Genomic DNA, 21,434 nt, shown 5'->3' with positions numbered 1-21,434 from the left:
GAGCTGTGCTTTCTAACGCCCATCTGCTACAGTGTGTAATGTAGTGGTTAATACCAAGCTCTGCTCATTCTCCCAGCTATCAGCTTCCAATTCATTCTATGCTTTTATGTTTAAAATCCCAGTCTGAAGCTGCAACAACCAAATACTAGTCCATCAGCCTCTTCCAGAGCTCCAGACCCCTTTTCACACACACAGGCCACCCCCGGTTTCTATAACCAATTACATTCAAAAGCAGCTCTAAGTGATGACCTTTGGAGCTAAGGGACAATGAATTAGTCTTTGTGTATCACCAACACTTCAGAAATAAAATAACTCTTATTGGTCTGTTTTGCCTCGCCAGTGTTTTGAAGGTCAGAGTATTCCTTCTCAAGTTGCTGAGTATTTATACCTCAATGGAAATAAAACAAGTCTGCAAGCACCTCCACAGCAGTGTGAGAACTCCCACACAGTAACAGGAATGAACCAGTATTCCTACTGAAAGGCAGATAGGGAATGAGGGAATCTTGGTTCTGCCAAATCAACTGAAAAAACATGTAGAAGCTTAAGAAGAATTGCTCCTCAACACCCATTCTTAGCAACTTGGAGCTTGGGGATTTCAACTGTTCTTGTCCTTCCAGGTAAGGGAAAGAGTGAGTGCATCTCCAACACACCCAGGTTCAGCACCAGAAAGGTTTCTCTGTAAATCAGGGCTGTTTTCTTGAAGCCACTCCTGCACTGGCAGGGAGGGCAGGGGATGCCCAGGACATCCCCCCTGCAGCCGCTCTCTGCTCCAGCAACAACGTGGCTCTCAGTGCCATCCCTGCTCCCATTGGAGCAGGCTCTGACACAGAAAACACTGCCATCATCAGAGCTTCAACATGGTAAATATTTGATCAATTCACAGATTTTCATTCACGCATGTGACTCACTGTTGCTCTCTCTTTTATTTTTAGCCAGCTGCAGCACACTTGATCTGCCACTTCCCAAATGTCTCCTGCACACGATGACAGCTTGTCTTGGCAGCATTCACAAGGTGAAGAGTCACAGGTGTGTAGCCAGAAGGAGGGAGGTCACTGCACCAGTGACAAACTTGCTGCAATAGCAATAAAAAAACACAGCAGAGCCAAAGGGCAGATCCAGGCATGTCTCTTCACCCATGTGGCACCAACATGTTGTTTACTAACAGAAGGATCCACGTGTGGGGAAATTAGACTCAAATCTAGGAAGGTGAGGCCCCCTGCTATTGCTGTGCCTCCAGACCCCCAAGTCCCCCAGCACTGGGCCAGCTGAAAAGCCAGACCCAAACCTTTAAAAATGTGAAACTGATGCATGAGATGCTTAGTTGAAGACCCTCATTCAGAAACGGCTTTAAATTGCCATTCCTTAATCCTCCACAGCAGATGAAAGCTAATTTATCTTTGAATGAAAACATCTGCAGGAGAGCTAATGTGTTTTAAAATATGCACAGTAACCTCACACAGAGCTGGACCTGCCTCAGCTTTCCTGAGCACTGATGCAAAGATCAGCTGCAATGCAGGGATTGGATCTGCAGCAGGAGTTCCTCTGACCCCCACTGCAGAGCCATGGGACAGGAGATGGAGAGGAGCTGCCAGGGACAGCCTCCCTGCAGAGCCAAATCTTGGCTGTGCTGGCATCCTCCAACACACGGAAACACCTCTGCCTCCTGCCTCTTTTATTCAGTGACACAAGGAGATGGGTCACCAATCAGCTGATTCCTGCAGTTTTAGAGGGAAGTTGGTCTAAAATTGGGCCCCTGAGCCGTGCCTGTGCTGATGTTCTCCTGCAGAGAGCGAGTAAAGCCCCAGTGCCTCTGTGAGTCATGGCTTCACTTGTTACTGATGCCAAATCTCTAATCCCTGCTTCCTGCAAGGCCAGTTGAAAAGGGAAAAAAAAGCAAATAGACAAACAAAAAACTCTCCCAAACAATTAAAAAACCCACCAACCAACCAACACAAAAACATCCACAAAGAAAAAGAGCTTTCCCCAGCAGAATCAGTTAATAAAGAACATAAAGGAACTTGGAGTTTTACTAGGTTATGCTTCAATTTTATTACAAAGTTTATCAATTATTGAAAAATATTTATTTGAATTATTCAGCAAACCTTTTATTTAAACGGGCATTTGGTAACAGGGAAACTGGAACAAACCATTTCAGTCCACAGCTCTATAATCTAAATAGGTAGGCTTAGCAGAGATAAAAGTCACATTTCACAGGAAAAATCCATTTGCTGGCCTCATTTCACCTCCCAAATTTGTTGCCAGTTCTCACGAACAGCATGAGATGGAATCAAAAAGCAGCTTTGTTGCCTGGTGGTGGTGGGGAGGGGAACACCCTCTCCAAGGCCCTGCAGCCCCACCAAGGCACAAGTGGCCAAGGGCTCCAGGCACCCACCAGCACCAGGGGAGGGATGTGGCTTCTGCCTGGCCCCAGCCCTGCCCTACCCAAGGAGAGGCTTGGGGAGGTGGTGGTCATCATCCAGCCAGCATGAACCTGCAAACCACAGGTCTTTTCTACTCAGAGCCAGGGGCAGCTCCTACAGCTATGCCCTTCAGCTCCAAGGCAAACATTCCAATGGTTACACCTTGGGTCTTGCAGCTGCTTCATCCTGGTACTACACACAGGACTCAGCCCAGGATGAGTCACACCCTGAAACTGCAAAACTGAGGAGAAGCCTGTACAGTATCGTGACCAGCAATTCTGTGTTCCCAGTCAACATTTCAGTTCTAGCAGAGGAGTTTCATGAGGGACTTTGCCCCCAGAGCTCCTTTTGAAGGCCCTATGTGCCTCTCCCAACTTGCTCAGTGATCTGCACCTGGCACAGTCTCCTCCAGGGCACAGGCTCTGCTGCACTGAGGGCTTTCCAGGTGTCATCCTTAGGTGACACTGCAACACGTGTGTCTGTGTCTGTCTGTGTGTCTGTGTGTGTACTCTCACCGTACTCAAAGCAATCAAATTAGTTTAATTACCTGAATGCTGTTTTATGCACAACAATAAAACAGACATATTAAAGCTGAATCTTTAATCATTTGACCTAAATCAATAAATAATTATCTGTGCCATACCACTGTGGTCATAAGCAGAACCTTCCAGACATAGACACACAGGAATAAACAATAGCCACGCCTTCAGGTGCAAGAAAGAAGGAAAACAGATGTTCCTCACAAAATGTGAGGAATGCTTTTTCCTAAGTGCATAATAGTGAGATTTGAAAAGTGACAGAGCTGCGAACTGGTACCTTATTCCTAAAACAATTACAAGTTTTTGAAAATTTTGTTATAACAATAGCAGATTCATAATGACCATACCTGGTATTATTTCTGCTCTGCAATTTTAAAACTGACCAGATGTGCACAAGGGCACACAAATATAAGCAATGTGATGTGATATATATTGAGGAGCAGTAACATGGGTCTTAAACTGTGTAGGAGTTTTATGTAACAAATTTTCTGTCATAATCTAAAAGTTGTAAGAGAAGGGAGAACAAAAAGTAGGCATCCTGTAACTGTCACCATTAAACTTCATTTTAATGCCCATGGCATCTCAAAAAAAGGCCTATTTAATTATATTGCAATTAAGAGCTTTCCCACCCCGTCACCTCTCAGCTCTCTTCCTCCTCTCAAATAACTCTGAGAGCTGGAGCTTTAAGAAGAAACATCACCTAAAGAAAGATTCTAAACAAAAATTGCAAGGCATGGCAGCCCCACTCCTTGAATATCTTCCTGTTCTAAGAAGTGAGCTCTAAGTGCCTCCTCCATCGTGGTGCTCACCCTGAGACAGAACCTCACAGCCAGGCACAGCATCATCTCTGTAGTTTACCTGTTCAGTCTCTACAGAGACACAAGCCTTCCTTTGAAGAGGAACCTTGCTCTATTTTCAGCACATTTCTAGGACTGAAATTCTTACACAAGATTAAAAGAAAATAAAAGAAAAAAAAAAGGCAATGCTCCTCTAATAAAACCTACATAAGATAATGCAATTTTTATAGTGCATGAAAATAACAATAAAGAGTCAAGCTTTTGTAGAAATCAATGAATCTTCTATTTCAAAAGCTTCTGTGCAAACAATATTTCCTTGAACTAATACAATACGCTGAAGTGAAAATTTTAACTTACTATAATTGCATCAATAGACCAGTCATATTCCTCCAAACAGCTACTCTGAAGATGAGATTTTAAAGCATGGTACATAAATATAGGAACAGAGAACAAAATAGCTGCTTTTTTTTGATAATTAAACAGTTAGCAGCTAAATTGCATTGTAATTGATTGGAAAATTGCTTTTTTAATGAGATTTAGTCACTAGGAAATGGCTTTTTTCTTCAATATGCCCAATGTGCATTGGGTCATTTAAACAGCAAATTGCCTTCCTGGGCTCTCCCATCGAGATTGAACTTCCTGCAAGAAAAGTCACAGCACTGGCAGAGGGGTCCCAGCCCTGCCAGGCCATGCCAGGCCAGCCCCATGGCTGGTATGGGCTGGAGAGGGGGCAGGTACAGGTGGGTACAGGTAGGTCTCCTTACCCACCCAGGGATCAACTTGGACCCTGCTACCTCTGCTGTCTCCTCTCCAGCACAGACCCCAACCTGCACAACCTAAATAGACAAGACAGAGCATGGGAGAAGGCACTGAATTACCTTTTTAAAGATCTATGATTTTAGACCTAATGCACTACTATGATTAGTACAGTGTGTAAAAAGATAGAGTAGCCTTTCTTCAACACTTGAAAGGCCATTAAAATATTTGTTCTCAAGGATATACTCAGGAAACAGTGCAAAACAGATCTTGTCCAGATGTGTGAAGAGCATTGGATAACTATGTATTGAAAACAAATTATCATTTGACAACCTGTTAGTTAAAGGCATTTTCCAAAGGCTTCAAGAAAAAAAAGATTTTGAAGAATCCTGATTATTGTGAACAACCTATTATGTACAACAACAAATGCACTAGACAGTTAACTCAGATTTTTATTGTTTAGCTTCCAAGATCTCTATTGATGTGCCTTGGACTGCAATATAAACAGCAGTGATCACAATCAGCTGTTGCTGCCATAGCAACAGACCAAATTAAAAGGGCAAACTCTGAAGTTGAAGTGGCATCATGGTTGTAGTTTATAATTGCCTGACAGTAAAATGCTGTGTGCAGGGTGGCAGCAGCACTTGCAGGTATCTGTGAAGCAGGTTTGCTTGCAGAGATCAAAGTCATTTAGGTCAGGTTCTGAAATCAAGGATGAGCACCAGCTCTTGTGTTTGTACCAGTTTTTTCTCTCTCTCTCTGTCTCTGAAGCTTTAAATACCTGGAAAATGGAGTTAGACTTGAGAAAGAGTTTAGAGCAATCTTATGGAGATTTAGGCTATGTCTCCATTCTCTAGGCTTCTAATTGGGAACTCAGTTGTAATTATTATTTGCCACTTCAGTTCTGGATTTTAGAAAGTGACAGAGAACAGAGTCCCCTGCTCCCATGTGTCCTCCCCTGTTCCCTCCAAAAAAACCCAAATGGAAGAAACATGCTGTCATGGCCTGACCTTGCAGCATAAGATGAAAACACTCTCAAATAAAACCCACTGTCACAATTTTCATCAAAAAGCATGTGAAGCCACTTTCCCTGAAACACCTCTAAATGTAAGGACATATTTTAAATACATTTTTCTCCTGTTTTCTGGCTTTGGCATAAAAGAGATGAGACAAGAGCCTGGACTTGTGGAGTTCTTAAACTGACCTGCAAAAATGCACATGAGATTGGCATCTCTCAGCTCCAGGTAGGAGGTAGGAAAGAGGTAGGAAAAAAATCCCTCTTCCCATCTTTTCCCTGCTTTATGTACATGGAGAAGTGGCCCAGAGCATCCATTAGCACAGCTAGGAGAAGGTGCAAAACTCACAAAAATAATAAATAAAAAATTACCATCCTCTGTCAGACTTCCATCAGAACAGAGATAGGTGTTCCATAGAGCCATTTATGCACACAGAGATGGGACTGGTGAGAAGTGCAGGTCATGTGTTGAGGTTGTTTTATGAACTGTTCATCAAGCATCTTTGGAGATTGGGTTTTGGAAGTACAAGCTAAAGGTAGAGCTTAGATTTTTTAAGTATGGCTGTAATCAGGCACCAAACCATTTAAAATTTCAAGTACTAGACAGAGCAAAAAATGTGTATTAGCAGCACAAAGATACTTAATGATACATTATTGACCTCTGGTAAGTGTCAGGCTAAGGAAATTCAAAGCCATTTTCTGTCCTATAAAGGGCAACTATAAAGTGAACTTTTAAACTTGAATTAATTTAATGGCCCTTTATTTTATCAGCTGTTTGCTGGACAAGACATGAGGGCCAAAGGCTGAGCTGGCCCATTCTGATGGAATATCTACTTCTGCACAAGGACAAGGCACTTGACTATGTTAAGTGCCAGAAAGCTGAATTTGAGTCCACAATTAATTGTCACATTTGTCCAGCTCTCAAGAACTGGGCAGGGGACCTTTGGATTTGTAACTTCATCACCTTAAAGAAAAACTGACCTGTGAACACACTTTAGTAAAACTTAGTAGGCAAATTCTTAGCTGATGGGGGTAGATACAGCTTAACCTCAAAGATAAATGGAAATGCTCTCAAACACGTAAAAAGCAATTTCAGCAAGGGGGTGTGCTGCTTTCACCCACTGAGCACAGAGCCCTCCTTCCCAAAGCTTTGCTGCAGGGACACAGCAGGGCTTCTGCCTGCTCCTACACCCCTGGGCACAGGGACAGGACACCATTCCCCAGGTGACACTACCCTGCCAATTCTGATCTGAACAAGCAAATAAAGTTTTCTGAAATTAAACAACAGGGCCTCTAATAACAGCCCTTTTCATTTCATTAGGCCTTTGTTACAATGACAATGGAGAGAAAGTAATAGTGCCTAAAGGTACCCCAGCCATGAGTGACAGCAGACACAGTAATGTGCATAATTACAATATTCATAAGTAATTTTTCATTATAATTAACAAAGACAACTGTCTTCTTTTGTTCTGATTACCTAAAGATATGTTAAAAGTAGGTTTGCATAATTAATTACCAAATGTAACATTCCTTACAAATCCTTGGAGGTTATTTCAGGGACTTTGTTTGAGGAAGCCAACTCCATAATAAATACTATCTGTCAATTCAGAGCTTGTAAAGTAATTGTGGTGATGTAAAGAGAAATACAGCTTGAGCATCAGGCATAAGATGAAGTCCAGGAATTATTACTGGCAAATAAAAAGCAAACTTGCAGGAAGCTGAGAAGCTTCTTTGCCAATTTAGGGGACTTCTGCAGGGCCCGTGGCAGCTGCCCCAGGCTCAGCACTGGTTCGTACTGGGAGGAGCACGTTTGCCCAGAAGGGACCCCTTCCAAAAATTCAAGCAGTCCTGCTTTTTATTAACTAGAAGCAGTCCACAATAAACAGCTTAAACTCCTACTGTAGTCAATCATTCTTTGGTAAAGTTCATTTAATACAAGCTTCTACTTCCTGTAGTTTAGACCATTTATTTGATTTTTTTGAAAAATAAAACCTTAAAGTCTACATAGAGACTTAAATAGACATATAAAGAAGATCCAATTACACATCTTATGATAAAATGTGCATGCACAAAGGTATGTCATAAAAGCAACATAAAGGAGATTTATTGAGCATTTTAAAAGTTTGAGCTCTCAATATGGAAATACTGTGAAAGGTCAGGCTTTTGAAGAACTAAATCCATTTCCCGTGTTTCCACCAGGCATGTTATATGTTCTTTGATAATGTCCACAATACTGAACCACAGAATCTCCAGGAAGGATGAGCAACTTGATATCATTCAGTTCATTTCAATGTCTGTTTGAAATTATTTGCATACATCCATATATTTTTCTATTTGTTAATGCCTTAAAAATAAATGCTGAAATAAAAATAAATTTGCCATTCATCAATTTTAGTGCAGTTTGTTGCTTTTCCAACAAAATATTCAATACAGGATTCATCATTATCTGTTATGGTGCATGTTTATATTTATCTACTTGGCAAGAAAAAAAGCATAGGCAACTCAGTTTATAATCATATTTTGTGGCACTTCATTGCCCTCTCCAGACTGGAAATAAATATCTACAGGGTTGGATTGGTCAGAAAATAGTCTTATGGACATTATATATTTTCACTATGCATCTCTTTTGGGCAGAAGTGGCTGAGTTGGGGGTATGTGGTTTAATGAGCTAAGTTCACAGAAAAGGACACAATTTCCAAACATTTCTATTCCACACCTGTTGGAAACTATTTTGGGCTGACATTTAATCAGTCTCTTTGTTTTATTTCCCCTTTATTGCATTCTGTATTCTTTAGGTTTAAGCTGAACCCCTTTTCCTAAACTGTCCTTCTCCCCCACATGTACCTTTGTCACTCACCTACATCACTACGAGACACACTAAAGCCACCTCTTTACTAGGAAAGCACTAAGACAGCCTGTCCTTCACAGAAAAGCCAACTCCTCAACCAAATTACCAGGTCACAAAAAGGTGTAGTGGATTCTCCATTTAAAAATGACTTCAGAGAAAACTTATGCAGCACACAATTTGAATTCAAGCAAATGCTGAAAACCTTTCCAGTAACAGTTCTTAGGAGCAAATCCCACTCAAGTCTCCTTAGTTTTTAAGTCATGCCTCCAGAGCAGCACAGCTCAGTGTCATGGAGCACTGCAGAACAGCCCACAATGAGAACCAGCCTAGCACTGATCTGTGTATCAGCCACTTTTACCAACCTTTACAAGTTCCTTCTAAAAGAGCAATTTTCACTCCTCACCTTCAACTCTGCTCAGTGTTTCCCCTAACACCCACGCCAGCTCTTCTCATTTGCAAGTCTCTAAAAAAAGTATATTCCTTATTCTTGAAAAGCATCTTTAATGCACTGATGGTGCTGGCACTGAGTTCCAAGCTCCACACAACAGGTGGAATTTTTCTGTGGAAAATTCCCTGCAGAACAGTGTAATCTGACCTGCTACAATAACAATCAACTTTCAAGAAGTTTGAGCCTTAGGGATAAGTAGCTAAAGGCAGAACAAACTCACAGAATCAAGAGGAGATATCAAACTTTCATCACATTTTATAGAAAAAGTTATTTTTGGCACAGCAAATGGACTACTAGAAACAACTCTGTTCACCACCTTTCTCCTCTGAGATGTCTGGATGTGCTGGAGGGAACTGTGCCCCAATCAAAATCTGATACAGGCACTTGTGATGTGATAACCCTGTCCTCCCCCTCTGTGATGTCTGGATATGAGACAAAGCATGAAATCACATTTCCTTCTGCTCTGCTGCCTCTGCAAGGTTTGTCATCACTTGGGGACATCTCTGCCTGCCTTACTCCACTCACTCTCCCCATGCTGGTTACTTGCATTTTTACTGCATTTCTTTCTGAATTGCAGTGGCATGTGTTCATATACCATAGGAGATGACAGTCCTGGTGATCTATCTAATAGTTTGTTTATTTTTTGCAGATTTTTTTCTAAATAGTCAGAAAAGTACTTGAGCTCATGTTTCTGCCAAATTTTATCTCAGTGTGATTCAACCCAAGGCACACAGAAAGTCCTTCAGCTGCAAATGAAGAGATGTCAGTCACAGAATCAACAGAATATGCTGAGTTGGAAGGGACCCACAAGGCTCATCAAGTCCAACTTCTGGCCCTCGATGAGGTACTACACAAATTACATAGTTGAGTATGGTTTCTAAAATATATGCTGCTTGTTTTTTCTTTAGCATGCTGAGGTGGTATGGGGGCCTTGTGTTGGTTCAATAAATGACTTTAATCCTCTAGATTATTGAAAATCCACATCCCATAGAAGACAACAGTAAGTCCTGAGATCCCACACTGTCTTTTGCAACAGAACCACTAAGAAGCAGCAGTGGGCAAATTCAAAAATAGGTCATTCAGCTTCTCCCCCTCAGCTCACTGCAGGGTATATTGTCAGTTTAATTTCCTCATTTAGTTCCTTCTGCTTCCCATAACACTGCTTTTGAATCACAACAGTGTCTGGGAGTAGGATATGCCAGCTGGCTTTGCAATGTTTTGTATGCACAAAAATCCAGCCTTTAAATGAGATTAACCTTTGAACAAAATTAATATACACACAGCACACAGAGGAGCAGCCACCAGCACACGGCATCAAGGAAATGGACAAAGACAAGGTGTCCTTCATTCTGCCATCTGAGAGATTGGTGTTAAAGTTTCCCCTGTGACAAAGGATTGTTTAAGAAAATGCTGTATGAAGAGGCATGTAGGTAAGGTTTTACTGGGGAAGGAGGGTCATACAGAAATGGATTGCCTCCTGCCACGGCCAAAGAATAAAAATGTGTCTTAAGCTTCAAGGGAAAACACTGAAATTCCAGTGTATTCGAAACCTCAGCAGTGCTTCAGGAGTGTGATGCCATGTCCTCTGAGTCCCTGGCCTGGTGAGACAGAGCTTCTTTTTCTTGCACAGAAATATATTTTAATCTGATAGTAATTTTCTTGTTGGCAAATAGGAACTAACTTTTTTTTTAAAGAAACAGACAGTAACAAAATAAATCCTCATTACCAGCAGAACGACGCCACACTTATTATCACGGTTTCTCTAGTATCTTCCTCTTGTCTCCTGGGGCAGACCCAGGCTAAGCTCTACAAGCCTGCCCTGTTGCGCAGGGAAGAGCACGTTGAGTCTGTATTGCCATCTAGTGACCAAAGCGATCACACCGGCACAACGAACACGGCTGGGAGGTTTGAAACCAACTTCTGTTGGTGCTGCTTCTCCCTCACCCTGAACTCTGTGCTACCGTGTTACCGCATGCCCTGCTCGGGTTTACAGGCTGGGAGCCCAAGGTTATCAACGCCCGCACGGTGCCGTGCCCGGTGTGCGCAGCTGGGAGGCTGCCCAGATGCCCCCGGCTCTCCTCCCTCCCGAGTCGGTGACGGTGCCACCAACAGCCACACGGTGACACTGCAGGATCGAGGGACTAAACATCCCAGCGGGGCTCCATGGAGGAGAGGAAACACTTAACGGGACAGGCCTTCGCACCCCCTCCACGGGAAAGAGTTGTAAGGCTAAAGCCGGCCCTGTGCGCTAAGGTAGGTTTGTGGCCCTTTTCAGACACGGTCACTTTGGTCCCCGTCTCGCAGTGTAACCCCATGTGCTGCCACAACAACCTGTGACAGCACCAGGACAGTCTGCAGTGGTCCTGGGGCAACAGGGCTGGTGTGAGCACCATTCCCTTACCTGTTCTGTTCCTTTGCTGTCCCATGAGCATCCACTCACCCTTCATGTTTAACTTTCCCACCATTTGGTTCTACCAGTTTCCACTTGTATTTCAGGGGACGAACACCCTCAGTTATCCCAGGATGTGTCTGCCACTTCCTGAGACAAAGACATTTGTGCTGCTCCTGGGTTCAGTGGTTCTCTTAAGTGATGGAGAGCAGGATTTAATGTTGTCTGATGTCACTGGGCCATAACCCGCTAAGTTCTCAGCTCTCAGTAAGCACAAGAGGAATTGGTGGCATTCAACATGACAAAATATTCTGAAATTACTTACTTCCTTCTCTCCCTCAGAACACGTATTTTAAAATATGCTGGTCTCCCTGCTGAGGCAGGTGGGAAAAGTACATTCCTAGGGCAAGCTTACACAGAAATATTTGAAACAACATCTGTTGAGCCCCCATCCCTTTTACAGTTTTCTGGTGAAACCCTTAATGCTTCTTTCAATAAGGAATAAACAATCTGAGTCACTCTTTGTTCGTAATCCAGAGTAGCAAGTCTGCACTTTTATTTGCCAATAAAGCTATCACACTTCAGTGTCTTTTGCTAAAGATGAGATGAAGATTCAGTCTGAAGACATGCCTCTTTTTCCAGATTTAATCATGAATGCTGTAGAAAAAGTCTCCTGAAACCAAATAAAGCCCAGTTATGAGTGATTTACAAGTTCCATGTTTACAGCCTTCCTATGTCATCACTCAGTTAACAATATAAAAACCCCACAATGCAGTTCAAATAATCCATGTAATTACCATATACTCACTTTTATTTCAAGACCAGAGTCCTGTAATTCAAAACTAGACAAACCTCCTATTTCTCACTTTGGTGCTTTCTCTCTTTAATTCACCAGAAAAGGAAAGTTTTACAGGGAGAAGTAATACATCATTTACTGAACCAAGTAGAAAAAGGACAGATTGAGAACAACAGCTTTCAGTTTCACTTAGTTAAACTAGACCGAGAGGAAATGATTCTGCCAGGAATTGAAAACCAGAAAAGGATGTTCTGATCTCTGCTTCAGTAGGGAAAGTACTGCACTGCTCAAAGTAGCTTAATTTGTGAGGCACAAGACATGTTAGTTTGAGTCAAGAGAGCAAAAACAGACCGGCTCTGGAGCAATGCTTCCTTAGTGTAATCTCACAGGAACACACTGTGCATTGGAACCTAAAGAGCTTTGTGATATAGTCAGAGTATTAGCTTTACTAGATGTACTTCCTCTGCAAAATATCCCATTGTTCCTGTTAACACAGCGTAGAATAATCCTGAATGATGAAATTTAATCTAAACTTCTGAAATTATGCAGTACCTTTTTCGCCATTACTTGATTTTTGTTTCATCCTAGTGTTTTGCAAAGTTGTCCAATTCAGACATTTGATCTAGAAAAATAAGTAACAGTCATATCAGAGCAAAATTTAGCATTATATTCAATAAGCCATCATATTCAATAGCAATGCAACTGGATCCCTTTGTTGAGATGGAAAATTATCTAGAGCTTAAGGTCTCATGCAGTTGATATACAATCCTAGTATTTGCTTAGCAGGAGCAACATCAGCCTTCAGTAAATAAGGACAGTGGCTGAAAAAGTTCCAGGATTTGAGCTTAAAATTAATGGTCTGAGCCACTGTCTTTATTTTCCTAAAACTCAAGCAGACTATATAGACAGTGGATCTTGTTTGTGTAGATATAAGCATAAATAGTCAATGGAATTAACAAATTCCACACTCTACAAACAGTGTGTACCTATGGCCAACATATCAAGAAGCTCTGAAATGCAGAGATGGGCACTGGGGTCCTGGACAGTGTGAAGACAAGTAGTGACTGTGTGGGTATGGCCCTTTGCAGGTAGGAGGCAAAGGCCAATGTGTCACTTCTCACCTCATGTTTCTGAAGGGTTGGAAGTGGCAGCAGAATGTTGCAATAGTCACAGGTCACCAGCACGTCAAAAGACTCAGTGTCTTTAAGAGCCTGAGGTGATGTGGAACATCCACCTCTTGTAGGAGATGGAAAGCCAATCTTTTTGTTCTTTGGGGTTTTGGAGGCCAGTGGCTGGTCCCTTTCTTTCCATTTGGGACGGACATCTCTCCATACCATTGCATTCTCAGAGGAGAAAGAGGGAGCCAGAGAGGAAGAAGACCGTACTGGATCACTGATGAGGTTTGAAGTTGACTCACCAGCAAGAACTTTTGTCCATTTATGGGCTGCTTTGCATTTATTCTGTTAAAAGAGAGTATACGTGATGAGGTGGAGATTGGCATTGCACCCAACCATGTGGCTGTGCTGTCATTTGGGAGAGAGGTGAGGCCTGGGAAGGGACCCTGGACAGCCCCTCACAGTGATGCTTCAGCACAGTTCACTGTATCATGACACTGTGTTTCCAGAGCCAAGACATACTGCCCTTTCTTAGCCAATATACAGCTTTTTTGAGAAATAACCTGGCTGAAAATGAAGAACAAACCATGCTCTTGCTCAGTTTCAAATAAGCTTACCAGATGTTGGGAGTGTTGGTCATCTGGGAATGACTTACTGCCCTTCTCATAAAGATTGCCACCAGTACCTTCTGAATGGAAAAAAAAAATGGAGAGAAACAAATCATTGACCCTAGTTATCTAGGCAGGCTGCTCAGATCCACTTATGGTCTTTGGTTCTACAGAAACACAGAATGCTGATTCCACTGGCAAAGAAGGAATTTGAGCCATGACTTCATTTCACTTTTGGCACAAACACAATCCACTATCCTTTCTCACGAACTTCAGGATATTTGAAATTCCATTCCAGTCTCATGTTTTGTGGCTTAAGATGTTTCACTCCTACCCTGGGTCAGCTAATTCTGTTGCTAGGAGTGTTTGCTCTCTGTAGTTTATTTTACCAACCACTGCATCCACTGATGCCTGTTCTTTTCCAGAATCACTGACTGGATTAATTTTTTTCTCTTGACATACTCTGTCCAACACCTTAGGTCTAATAAAGCTGCTCTCAACTTCAAGAAATCATGGTATGCATCACTGGCTTTGTGTATGAAGTGGAACTAAGTTCTAAGTCATATTTTCTGCTGTGCCAAACAAGTTCCACTTATTTTCTGACAGAAAGAATTTCATTTCTAGAACATAAGCAAGGTGTAAAAGAACATGGCCAGTGAGCTCCCTGTCAGTGAAACCACACTGGATTTACAAATGCCAGCATAATAGAAAGCAACACTTGGCCCTTTCACTGTGGTTGGTTAAACAACAATCCCCTCCAGCCTGGATTACCAAGAGTTGTAGAGAAGGCAGAAGAATTTTCACTGAGATTTAACAACTGACCCAGTCCATGACAATGAGGAATTTTGCTTACCGGTGTGGTGAGTAACTCTTGTATTAGTGGATGCTTCGCTGGTTTGAAAGTCCACATCCTTCTGATAGGCCAGATTACTGTTTGGACAAGTATCTTTGTGTTTGGGCTGGTCTTTGTACATGATGTATTTGTTACACTCCTGACACTTCTCGGTTCGGCTGCCACAGGTGTCCAGGTGCTTCTGTAGCTCTTTGAAAGGTATTTCAAGGTCACAGATGTTGCATTTCATGGCTCGTTTTTGGCATTCCTTGTTCTGTACATGAAGAGAAGAAATTATTGCAAATTTCCTGTCAATACTAAAGGAGGGCACTGAGCGAGAGCAATGACTGACTGTTTAAGAACACCCTCCTTAAGGTGAATCTACAAAATCAAATGCAGGCTTAGCTGCATTAGCAGTTCATCTGTCTAGGCTATCTTTATCTTAGGATGATTTAGGCAATATAAAGCAACATGAGAATCAACAGTTGTGAAGATGTTCTGTGTCAGTACAGGTCAGCAACTGAACACAACCCCACCAAGAAAATTCCAATACTCCTGCTACCAATACCAGGGGAAGGCTGCTGTGTTTTCACTACTTGGGTTCCTTAAAATAGACTACAGCCAGCATGGACAGACTGCTTTCACTTCCAGCCCCTGCCAAGCATTTTGTGTATCTTCTCCTCAGATGCTTCACTGACTTTCAACTTGTATAATCACTCCTTTGGAAAAGCAGGCAATATGAATGTGGGGGCAGGAGAGACATGTCTTTGAGAAGCCCTCAAGGAGCATTAGCTTGAGGTACCAAAGATGAGAAAGTAATAGATTATTTTCTGGAACAGACTGTCCTATCACAACTGGATGGGCAACCACCATGGGATACACTTCACTACAAGGGGGGAAAAGTATGCCAAAACACTGCAGCTCTTGAGAAGTTTAAGTTTCTTCATGGTCCAGGACAGGAGTTAGTGATTTACATGTCTTTGCTGTTGAACACATTAAAGTGACTTTTGGTGTCTGATCAAAGGGGTCAGCCTGAAAGTACTGCACTCTGTACTTACTTCATGATGCTCCAGCTGATATTGCTGCATACTTTGGTGACAAAGACTGCATCTGATCTGCAAGCAGAATACACAGAAGTTCATTTGGAGCACAGGAGGATGGCTGATGCTTTCACATATCATTATAGCTTCAAGCTCCTGAGATATTCCTGTCACTTTCATCCCAATCATCAACCAGCTGTTGGTGAATTTTTGTTACTGTCAGGCCTGAGCTCTGTTGATGAGAATTTGAGGGAAACAGGTATCTGGCCATTCTGCAAAAAACTATCATTCTGTGTAAGGATCAAATTTTCACAGATGCCCATATGAAATGCAAAGTGTGATGTGTATTCAAAATTTTGCCCGAGTTTTAACTAAAAAGTATAGGTATGATATTATTCAGTTAGTGCAAATTATAACAGTCACACTGAAAGCATTGTGGGTGTGCTGGTTTTCCAGAGTTTTGCCACCAGAGTTACTCCAGCACTAGGAGCACATATCTGTACCTCATCTGGTTTGTGCAGTTGAGGAAAGTGAGATAATACAATGGAAGCTTTATTCTCCTAAGCTGAGTGTGCAATAAGATCAAAAGATGCTGCAACCAGGCCTAAAGGGTCATATCAGATCCTTGAAGATTTTCTAGTCAAACAATTACAGAAATCAAGAGCTAATTAATAAAGAGCACAGTAGCATGCTCTACTACTTCAGGGCTGACAGGGTTCTTTTCTTTTTGCAAGAAAACCTCAAAGAACGTGTTGCACTCCTCACCTGCTTGTGTGCTTCTCTCTGATGGTCTTCCATATCCTTTTGAGCAATTGGTTCATCACATTCTGGACAGAGGGTGAGAAACCGCATGCAGTGGGCCTCGTGGAGGGAGAAATTGGCAGCAGCCACATCTCGTTTGCTATCAAGCACATAAAGGAGAAAGAAAAAATGAACTTTTTTCCTTTGTGATCAAATAAAATTTAGGCTAAGTTCATGTTTAACACTTCTAAGTTTTACTCTTTTTTTTAACTGCAATGCTTTGTTGCTTTCATTCATATAATTTTCCCAATGGCCTTGCTACTGGTCAAGACACACCAGGCTATGCTACCCTCATGGCCCCTTTCAGCCTTCCATTCTATGTGAGATGGTCAATTACTCTGAAAAAAAATTAATATTTTATCACTTATTTGCAAACAGCAACAAAAGAACAATCAGTCATGGGGGAAACTGAGGCAGCTGCTGGGTTTGGCATAATTCATGCACTGACTCCTCTGTCTACCAGACACTGCAAAATTGCCCACTGAGGTATTCTTTAAAAAAAGAACCTGCAGCAGGGGAGAGGGCTATGGAAGAAACCTCTGCACACCAAAGTAGCAAGAAAGCAGCAACCTGGAAATGTGAAATTGCATTCAAAATATTTTTGTTTCCTACTCAATGGCTAGCACACTCCTACTGCGTAGTTCCTCCTCTGCTCCCGCTCTTACAGAAGACCTGGGTAACACCAAGAAAAAGCCTAAAAACTCTTGAAAGTCCCCCTTTGTAGAGGCAGAGAAGGTGAAAGATAACTTACCAATTTTGGCAGAACCTGCTCTCTTCTGTCATTGTCCTTTTTATTTTGCTGGATAGTCTCTCTTCTAAGAGCAGAGTGGAGAAAAGGAAACGAAACTGAAAGTCTCTGTTGTAGTAACTCCACCCTAAACAGCTGTTTAGCCAAACCTTTAAAGGAGAAACAACTAAATTGCCAGATAAGTACTGGTTATTGGTTTCCGGTGTGAATTCCACGCAGATTGGTTCAATAGTCCTTAGAGAAACTCCGGGGTCAGTTTCCTACTTTCCCACAATAGTTCTATTCACAGTAGGTGGTTCAGCAGCTGGCTGGGTTGCTCCACCCGCTGCCGTAGGCCTGGCCGGCCTGTGCCCTCACGGTCCCTGCCCTCAGAACTTGGGCATGGCCTGTACCCTCAGCACCCAGGCACGGTCTGTGCTCTGAAAACCTGGCCACGGACCCTGCCCTCGGCACGTGGGCACACAGACAGTCCGTGGCCTCAGCAGCCGGGCACGGCCTGTGCTCTTAAAACCTGGGCATGCTCCGTGCCCTCCAAACCACAGCAGGCCCCTGCCCTCACCACCCGGGCACGGCCCCTGCCCTCAGAGGTGTCCCCACACCCCGGTACAGCCGCACCCTCGGCCCGAGCGGCCCCGGAGCCCCGAGCAGGGCGGCGCGACCCGAGGGGTCCGTCCGGGCCGCGGGGCTGAGGGCAGGAGCACAAACCCGCTTTGAGGGACAATCACGATACAGTCCAGCCCCACAAACCCACCTTGGCCGCCCTGGGGCACTGCTGGCTCCCTCGGACAAAACCAGCCAGCTCGCGAGAGACGGTGTTGGCCCTCCATGGACGCGGGGGAGGAACCGCCACAGGGGCCCGGCCGCGCCTCCCCGAGCCCGAAGGCCCCCAGGCCTCGCTGCTTCCCCAGCGATCCCCGGAGCACCTCAGGGTATCCAAGGCCGTGCCAGGTGAAAATCCCAACCTGCATTTCCTCCCCGGGCATACTCTGGGATGGACCGACACCAGGAGCGGCGGGGCCTGTCTCTTACTGGACCTCAGCATTACATTTTTCCATAGGAAATTTTAGAAGAAATGTAAGTCTGAGAAAAAAATAAACAGAACATCACGTTTTCAGTACAAGTACCTTCAGGACTTTCTGAGGGAAGGGCAAGCATTTGTGTACCTACTGCAGCTGATCCCTTCCAGCTGCATGACCCAAGCAGTGTCTGATGAGAGGAGACAGACCCTGCCCAGTGGGGGAAAATGAGACACAGGAAATGCAGAAAATATGAACTGGCCTTTTTAGTCTGTCAAATAGGGGTAATAATATTAATTCTTCCACTTTGCAGAGGTATTGGAAAGAATACCTCTTTGCATAATGTATCATGATAGATAATGCCATAGACAACAGCTGCCACAGATGTTACTCAGAAATTGGTGTGGTGCATTTCCCATCTAAACAAAGCCCTTCTGTCCCCCACCTTTCTCTGGGAAAAATGAAAGAAGAAAAAGGAAGCGCAATAAGCCATTATTAGAACTTGGAATAATGAGTGTTTATCTGGATTTTGTAAAGCAAATTATGTAATGAAGCAGAGAAAAGGCTTTTCAAAAAACATGTTAATGAGATGGCAGCTAAGGGAGAGGTTACAGAGCTGCCAATTCTGAATAAAATTTTAATGTGATTTTCTTCTGGATCTTTTTTCTTTTGTCGTCATTAGCCTGCACAGCATTTCAATGTCATTTAGGGCTTCATGCAAACTATCTGGGACCAATTCTAGGTCAAGAAAGCCTGATCAGCAACACACACTGATTGAGAAAACCCCACTGACTCAAAATTCATAATGAGGGCTTTTAGGCAGAAAGTTGTTGGGCACAGGGATTGTGCTGAAAGGACTGTTCGTTCAGAGTCTCAAGAGCTTTTCTTGGAAAAATATCAGATGCTCCACTGGGAGCTTAGTTGAAAGCTACTCCTGAAGCAGCACAGTGGACTGGCAGTAGTTGGGAAGTCCTGATTGGAGGGAAAATGGAGAGCATGAAACAGTGGTTTTCTCTGAATGCCAGCAATAACTCCTTCCATTTAAATTCTGTGTAAACCTTCCAGTGCATAATATTACTATGCAAGACCTCTTCTAGCCATCTTTTTAAGGAAAGCTTCACACAAAGGTAAGTTCTGAGCTGGTTATTTTTTAAATGTGATTTTTCAAAAGCCTAAGTAGAAAACACTTCTTCATTTAAGTCCTAGAATGTCTCTGGATCAGTTGCTTTAATTTTTTTTTCTCAGTCTCAAGTCTGATATGTCTTACAGTCTTTGTTTTATTTAATTTTGTTAAAACTTCTGCACCTCTGGGTACATAAGCCTACAACATGAAAGAACTTTAAAAAGAATGTGAGAAGAGTTTTTGTCTTGAGAAGGAGTAGCAGTTATCTAGGTCAAACAGACTGCTTTAGAGCAAGCAAACTGTACTTGTGTGCTTGAGCAGCATTTGAATTAGAGGCAGAAAATATGTCTATCTGTAATTAAATGAACCAGCTGCTGCCTGTAAAGCCTCTTTGGCATAGACCATTCCTATCCACCAGTAACTGGAGTAACTGGGATGATTGGCTTGTAGTGAGTGTGATAAATCAGAAAAGCAGCTTCTCAGAAATGGACTAAACTATAATAAAATCTTTTATTTTCCAATTTCTCCACCTGGACAGATGACCCTGGAATTCCTACCTTCTAAATGAGATTTATTTCTAGTCCTTTTCTACTAACTCAAACAGTGTGGGTCAGCCTTTATTAACTAGTCTTCAGCAGCATTCCACTTCTGAGTGGAATTGACAGTGGTTCACATCATTGACTCTGGCATCTGAAGTACAAGATTGCAAGACTCTGCATTGGGTTTGACAATGGTGTCAAGCTCCTCTAAGCATTTGCTGTCTTGACAGGTGTGGCTGTTCCTGTCCCAGCTGTTCCTGTGCCCAGCCATAAGTGACCCAGTCTCTCAAACTGGATCTGGTGCTCAGTGAACACTTCATTGAACATATTCAGCTCACCAACAGCAGAAAAATATTCTGCTTTCTTTGTGAAGGTAAATCAAATGAGCCCCAGAGCCACCAGCTGAGAAATGGCAAGAAGGCCAGGACAGGTTAGTGGCAGTGAGCCACAAGATGAGCTTGGCTCTGTTACTCAAACCCTCACTTCTTGATATGCTTCAAAATACCTGTGTTTATTAGAGCAGCAGAACAGCAAATGGGAGCAGTGGTGTTGAGCAACTGAGAAAAGGGATTTCAGGTGCAGGAGACCTGATTCAACTCATGTAACCACCCATGTCTAAACCTTGTAGCACAAAGATTTGAGTTCCTTGGTAAACTGATATAAAACTTACTACCAAGAAGAACAAGAGCAGCCCATTATTCAACACTAGGGTATCAAAATTTGGCCCAAAGGCTGCTACAGTCTTCTGCTTTTAAATGATGTCTGCAACCAAAAGCTAATTTTACCCACTGCCTTTAAAGTAGTAGTTAAAGCCACTGCTCTCTGCTGTGTTCTGAGCAGTACTGACTGGAGGAAAGTATTTCTTTTTCTTGAAGGCCTGCAGTTAGTGCTCAATTAGCATGAACTGAATTTCAGCTGTGGGAGGTTTTTCTTTGAATGCTCTTTGGACCACCTAAAACAGCTCCTGGATGTTTTGCGAGCACAGGGCTCTCTGCAGCTCCTTTCTGTCAGACCTACTCTGTAAAGCAAAACAGCCAAAGCTTTGTCCGTCTTCTCCTTGGCACACTGAAGAGGAAGCTCATCGTCAAATGATGTGAAAGAGCTGCCATTCCTGTAGCACCCTCATGTCCAGCCAGTGCCAAATGCATCTCAATTGTAAGCATATTTTGAGGGAGATGGGGAACAGCTGGGATAGTTGCCAAATGGAACACGCTCCTCCATGCTCCTCTCTGCTGGTGCAGGCTGATCCCTTAAAGCGTGCGCAGTCTCAGCCTGTACTTTTCCCCATGTTGATTATGCATTGCACAACTTTCCCACCTCTTTATCTGAATGTAGATGTCTTTGCTCTTGTCCTCACTCAGTATTCTTTTTTCCTGCTTGTGTTGTAGTTTGCCATAATACGTGATTTTGTGGTTCTAACATCTGGATTCAGTCAACTTCTCACCCTCCTGGTTCTTACAGTAGAACATGAATTGACACATGTAAACCTCCAGTGGTTTATAAAATATTAATGGAGGTATCTTGAATACAAAGTGTGCAGTGGCAGGATGGCTTGAACAAGGTGGTATCAAGGTCAGAATTTACCTTTTAGGTTTACAGGTTCA

The 21,434-nt window shown here is 42.9% G+C and overlaps 1 protein-coding gene across 2 annotated transcripts; it reads right to left on the bottom strand.

Annotated features, from left to right (window-relative positions):
* Nucleotides 1–11,739: 11,739 nt before the first annotated feature.
* XAF1 (XIAP associated factor 1) lies at nt 11,740–18,009 on the bottom strand. Of its 2 annotated transcripts, none has more exons than XM_071574839.1 (9): nt 17,904–18,009; nt 17,156–17,219; nt 16,369–16,504; nt 15,622–15,678; nt 14,585–14,837; nt 13,741–13,811; nt 13,130–13,468; nt 12,561–12,630; nt 11,740–11,885 (listed from the first exon to the last, which is right to left on the bottom strand). In XM_071574839.1, exons 1-9 carry the CDS (start codon nt 17,977–17,979, stop codon nt 11,857–11,859), a joined length of 1,095 nt encoding a protein of 364 aa, XP_071430940.1. In that variant the 5' UTR covers nt 17,980–18,009; the 3' UTR covers nt 11,740–11,856. The 2 variants fall into 2 exon arrangements, with proteins under 2 accessions (XP_071430940.1, XP_071430941.1); XM_071574840.1 differs by lacking the exon at nt 17,904–18,009 and adding an exon at nt 17,339–17,531.
* Between the last annotated feature and the right edge of the window lie 3,425 nt (nt 18,010–21,434).

Source organism: Pithys albifrons, chromosome 21, assembly GCF_047495875.1.
Source record: "Pithys albifrons albifrons isolate INPA30051 chromosome 21, PitAlb_v1, whole genome shotgun sequence".
Lineage (NCBI taxonomy): Eukaryota > Metazoa > Chordata > Aves > Passeriformes > Thamnophilidae > Pithys > Pithys albifrons.
The sequence above is the reverse complement of the archived record's forward strand: the minus strand, read 5'-3'. Positions and strand labels throughout refer to the sequence as shown.